Raw genomic sequence first — 5790 nt, 5'->3', positions numbered from 1 at the left:
CTTTCAGCACTGGTTCCCCAGTTTCTTTCAAGGAGGTCAGTATGTGGCATCTGCTTTTTTACATATCTCCGCCTCCAAAATGCTGTCATTGGCTACCTGCTTTTCCTCTAGCCAACAGTTTTTCTACCTCTTCAGTTGTCCGTGATCATTATTTTTTTCACATCCTTTGTAACATTAGTACTCTTGATGGCCTCTGTAAGTTTTAAAATTGTGCCAGTCCTCCATTTAGTCAGCAACAAAAACAAAACAAACAAACACACAAACATATTCACAGCACTGTTTCCTGAGAGGTTAATAATCCTAGATTTAGCAGGAAACTGACTTGCATTCTCTCTTTTGTTTATGGCCTGAAAGACATTTTTGTCATTCTGATGTATCAGCATGAAAGGGTTGTCAGGTCCAGAACCAAAGTTCATTCAACAACCCAGGCATTTTTTCCATGAACAACCTGGTTGAGAATCGAATTGTTCAAGATGGGAGAAGTTTGAGAGCTGAGGTTTGACTGTACTTGGACTGGAAGACTCACACTAAAAGCATACACTGAGCTTATGAGGACAGAATAATAATCAAGGATTGAACCCTTTTCATTTGTTTTGTTACATCAGTCCCCTCCCTTTTAAGAAATTTTTATTTGGAACATATTTACAAACAAAAGTGAAAACCAGCCATGATCCATTGTATTTAAAACTCTAAAGGGAGAAAGTATTATTCAGCTACCCTTGTTGCATATTCTGCGTGTTTTTCTTTTCTGCTTATATTAATAAAATATAATATTTAAATTAGTGTGGGTTCTTAAATAATAATGGGGGGTGTCATATCTGTTTTCAAGATGTTTAGGATATAGTTAGATTTGTATAATTTATTAGATCCTTTTAAAGGAACCCTCCTCCTGACTCTTATCTCAAATTTAAACTTCTCTTGGCTCAATAAAGAATTTTTAAGTGGGCAGTCTAATTGTGCTGTAACAGAGAGTTCTATGTTAGAGTCCTGGTACATAAGGGAATCCAGGCTCGCCTGCCTTTGAATGCATAGTTTTTCTCTGTTGGTGGTCAGATATGTCATCCTGGACATGCTCATGTCAGTCAGTGTGTGTAAACTGGTTTTTAAATTGTCACTACAACCAAGTCTGTTACTCAGGTGCTCTCATCAGATGTTCCTTCAGGAACAGAGACTGAGGAGGAAGATGATGGCATGAACGATATGAATCAGGAAGTTATGTCACTCATATGGAGTGAAGATTTAAGGGTGCAGGACGTGCGGAGGCTTCTTCAAAGTGCGCATCCTGTCCGTGTCAATGTGGTGCAGTACCCAGAGCTCAGTGACCATGAGTTCATTGAGGAGAAGGAAAACAGGTAATTGAAAGCATGAATTACCTCTCGGGGATTTTTTTTTTAACGCTAAAACCCAAAAAATGGATACTTTAAAGTTAAAAGTATCATATGTTTTAAGTATTTATCCAACCTTAATACTCTATACATTTTCAACATATTTTGGCGTTTAATGAGGTAAATGTTGTACTTCAGACCCTCGTCCTCTTGAAATACAGCTCTCTGCTCTTACTTACCTTAAGAATTTATAAAGGAAAACACTGAACTCATCCTTGGACTTCTTGATCAGGAAAATATTTTGAATTTTTCTTGTGTTATTTTCAGTATAAATTTACACCAGTATTTTTTCCTTGCTCCCATTAGAAACTCTAATAGTGATATGTAATATTGTATAAGCCTTCTCTTTTGCCATTCTCTAAAACTTATGTTCTTTATTACATTGCTAATACTAATTTATCCCGTGATAACTTGTACGATTCAGTAGTAATCAATGTAACATTCCAGAATTGTTGCCTTGGGGCAATTGAACTTAATTTTTATCAATTATAGTTGAAATTCAATATTATTTTATATTAGTTTCAGATATATAGTATAGTGCTTAGACATTATATAATTATGAAGTTATCCCCCAAATAATTCTAGCATCCACTTGGCATCATACATAGTTATTATAACACTAGAGGTCCAGTGCACGAATTTGTGCACAGGTGGGGTCTCTCAGCAAGGGGGACCGTGGGAGGTTGGCTTTGGGAGTGCACTGACCACCAGGGGGCAGCTCCTGTGTTGAGTGTTTGTCCCCTGGTGGTCAGTGCACATCGTTTGGTTGTTTGGTCGCTTAGGCTTTTATACATATAGATTATTGATTTCTTCAGCTGTACTTTATATCCCTATTACTGGGGTTCTTGTTTCAGTATTAAGAAGGGTTCAGGAAATCTGGAGAAGGGGCTGTGTGTAGATTAAATAGTCCAGAAACAAAATATAATTTTGAAAGGCATTTGGGGGTCAGAGGAGCCTAGTTTAAAGGAAACGAAGATCTCCTCGTCTCAGCACCCCATGCTTTTTATTAACACAAATTGTCCTGAGGTGAGGCAGAGATATACACTTCAAAGGGTCAGGGTTTAGTATACAGAGTCCATTGTCAGATTGGGGAGAATTAGCCTATGGCTGTTCAAGTGTTTGGCCAGTAGGAGGCAATAACATGTAGATTAAGATGCCCTGAGCTGTCTGGCAGCAAACAGTCAATTTAATGTATCCTATTCAGGTTTGGGGAAATGCCATCAGCCATTTTCAGATTCAGCCCTGCTGTCATGCTGTAATTGGTTTCCGGCACCCTGTCACCATTTTGTAACTACCACTTTGCACTTCTTAAATCCCTTCACCTTTTCCACACCATCTTCTCCATTCTCTGGCAACCATAATTTTGTCTTCTGTATCTATGAGTCTGTTTCTGTTCTGCTTGTCTGTTTATTTTGTTTTTTAGATTCCGCATATGAGTGAAATCATATGGTGTTTGTCTTTCTCTGTCTGACTTCATTTAATATACCCTCTAGGTCCATCCATGTTGTTGCAAATGGCAAGATTTTATTCTTTTCTATGGCTGAGTAATAGTCCATTATGTATATGTACCACATCTTCTTTATCTAATCATCTATTGATGTGCACATGGGTTGCTCTCATATCTTGGCTCTTGTAAATAATGCTGCAGTGAACATAGGGGTACATATATCTTTGAAATAGTGTTTTAGATTTCTTTGGATATATACCCAGATGTGGAATTGCTGGGTCATAAAATAGTTCTATTTTTAACTTTTTTGAGTAACCTCCATATTGCTTTCCACAGTGGTTGCACAAATGCATTTGTACCAGTAGTGCACCAGGGTTCTCCTCCACATCCTTGCCAGCACCTGTTGTTGATTTAATGATGACAGCCATTCTAACTGGCAGGTTGGAGGTGCTATCTCATTGGGTTTTAATATGCATTTCTCTGACAATTAGTGACTTTGAGCATCTTTTCATATGTTATTCATTTTCTTTGGGTATTTGCACTATTTAGGGAGTAGGTTCTTCTATGTGGGAGCTTTTTTGTACAGGGGTAAGTTGGGGTTTTTCAGGGAGCCCTATTTGGTGCCTCCTCCGTTATTTTCTTTCCTCAATCTCTGCAAGCAGCTCTGGTCGCCATATCTCCTGGGATGCTGCAGAGCTGCCACCCTAGCTCTTGGGCTCAGGAATATAAAGCCTTCTAGAGGAAGGGGACACTCAAGTTCTCTGGCATAGCCTAAGGTATGGGTGTGCTTGGTGGAGTTGGGGAGAACTCGTTGCCATTTGGAGCTTGATAAGAAGGGTGGGCTTAGGGCTTAGAAAGTGCCACTTCTGGCAGGTTTGGAAATTTACAAATAAATTCTTATATATTGGTGGTAAAAACACCATTATGTCCTCTATGGAGAAGTGTCTAATCACTTTTTAATTGGATTGTTTGTTTGTTTTGGTGTTGAGTTGTATGAGTTCTTTATAAATTTTGGATATTAACCCCTTATCAGATGTACATTGGCGAATATCTTCTTCTGTTCAGTAGGTTGTCTTTTTGTTTTGTTAATAGTTCAATTTAGATTTTAAAATTCTCTCCAGTGTCTTTATCTGCCTGCTTTCTGTTACCTGTCATCTCTGCCACTGTTTTTTCCTTTCTTACTCTGGGACTTAAAACTTTTAGGGAAGGACCATCCACACTTAGCTTCAGGCTGGTAAAGGTCTGAGTCAGTCATAACTTCCTATCTCTATTTCCTTCCCATATGGACCCAGCTATTTGTCACTATAAATGAGGAAATGGAGTGATAGAGATGCTGTGTGAGAACATAGTCTATAGTATGAACTCTGGGCTATGCCTGGCCAGTATCTGCTGGTTGACTTTGAATAAATTACTAACCTCTTGCTGCCTCAGTTGCTGCCTCTATAAGAAGCACAATTGTAGCGTTCATACCTCACAAGGTTTTGTGTATCAAGTGAGTTATCTATCCTATATAATATAGAGGTAATACGCAAAAAGACCATCATGCCCTTGCACAAGATAGCTGCCCCTATGTGGCCACAAGATGGCCGGCAGGGGAGGGCAGTTGTGGGCGATCAGGCCAGCACGGGAGGTCATTGGGGGGACCAGGCCTGCAGGGGGGAGCAGTTGGGGGTGACCAGGCCAGCAGGGGAGGGCAGTCAGGGCTGACCGGACCTGCAGGGGAGGGCAGTTGGGGGCGATTGGGCCAGCAGGGGAGCAGTTAGGCATCAATCAGGCTGGCAGGGGAGCAGTTAGGGGGCGGTCAGTCTAGCAGGCAGAAGTGGTTAGGGGCAATCAGGCAGGTGGGCAGGTGAGAGGTTGGGAGCCACCAGTCCTGGGTTTTGAGAGGGATCAGACATCCCCTGAGGGGTCCCTGATTGGAGAGGGTGCAGGCCAGGCTGAGGGACACCTCCCCCCCACCCCACCACCCTGTGCACGAATTTCATGCACCGGACCTCTAGTCCTATATAACAAAATGCTAATATGTAAATCGACCGAACGACAGAACAACCAGCCGCTATGACACACACTGACCACCAGGGGGCAGACGCTCAACACAGGAGCTGCCCCCGGTGGTCAGTGTGCTCCCACAGAGGGAGTGCTGCTCAGCCAGAAGCCGGGGTCATGGCTGGTGAGCACAGTGGTGGTGGTGGGAACCTCTCCTGTCTCCATTGCAACGCTAAGGATCCCTTGGGGGATGCCCAACTGCTGTGGGGAGTGGACCTAAGCCAGCAGGCGGACATCCCCTGAGGGGTCCCAGACTGCTAGAGGGCACAGGCCGAGCTGAGGATCTCCCCTCCCCCCCCCCCCCCCCCCGGAAGCCAGCCCGTTCTCTGGCCCAAGTTCTGCTCTGCCTCCTGGGCTTGCTCTCCTGTGGCTCTTCCATGGGCCACTGAGCAAAGGGACTCCTAGGCCCCCTTCAACCCCAAGCAGGCCCAGAATTTCTGGAGCAGAAGTGGGCAGAGTGGGTGGGGTCTGGGGACAGCCCAGGCTCAGGTGGGGGTTGAGCCTGCTGTTCTAGAAGGTTCCGAGCCACATGAGCGAGGAATGTGGACCACAGAGTAATGCGGCTCCCTAAGATCGTGCTGGGAACCGAGCCAACCTGGGAGCTCATGCCTGTTGCCAAGCTCACGACTGAACTTCCCCAGAATGCCTCGGGAGCGCCAGGAGAAAGACGCCAGGGCCTTCGGGGGGTGGCGAAGGTCCCCCAGAGACTGCAGGGCGGGTCAGAGGGTAGGGTGGCAAGGACTTACCGGGGGAGCAGCGAGGAGCGGGTGCGCCTGGTCGACCTGTGGGGGCCTGGGTGCCCGACTGGGTCAGCTCCCCATGGCCCCGGCATCCGAGGGCGTCGGCGGCAGGAGCTCTGGGAGAAGGAGCCTGAAGCTGATGCCTGGACTCGGAAACCCTACCCTCTGTGAA

The 5790-nt window shown here is 44.6% G+C and overlaps 1 protein-coding gene across 1 annotated transcript in view; it reads left to right on the top strand.

Moving 5' to 3' along the window:
• Positions 1 to 5790, top strand: part of ANAPC1 (anaphase promoting complex subunit 1) — a 108744-nt gene that overhangs the window by 54747 nt on the left and 48207 nt on the right. The window contains exon 25 of the mRNA XM_006769219.2: positions 1138 to 1352. Within this exon, the coding sequence (XP_006769282.1) occupies positions 1138 to 1352 (215 nt within the window). The remainder of the gene's footprint in view (positions 1 to 1137; positions 1353 to 5790) is intronic.

Source organism: Myotis davidii, unplaced genomic scaffold, assembly GCF_000327345.1.
Source record: "Myotis davidii unplaced genomic scaffold, ASM32734v1 scaffold744, whole genome shotgun sequence".
Taxonomy (NCBI): domain Eukaryota; kingdom Metazoa; phylum Chordata; class Mammalia; order Chiroptera; family Vespertilionidae; genus Myotis; species Myotis davidii.
Note: the sequence above shows the minus strand (reverse complement) of the source record. Positions and strands in the feature narration are given on the sequence as shown.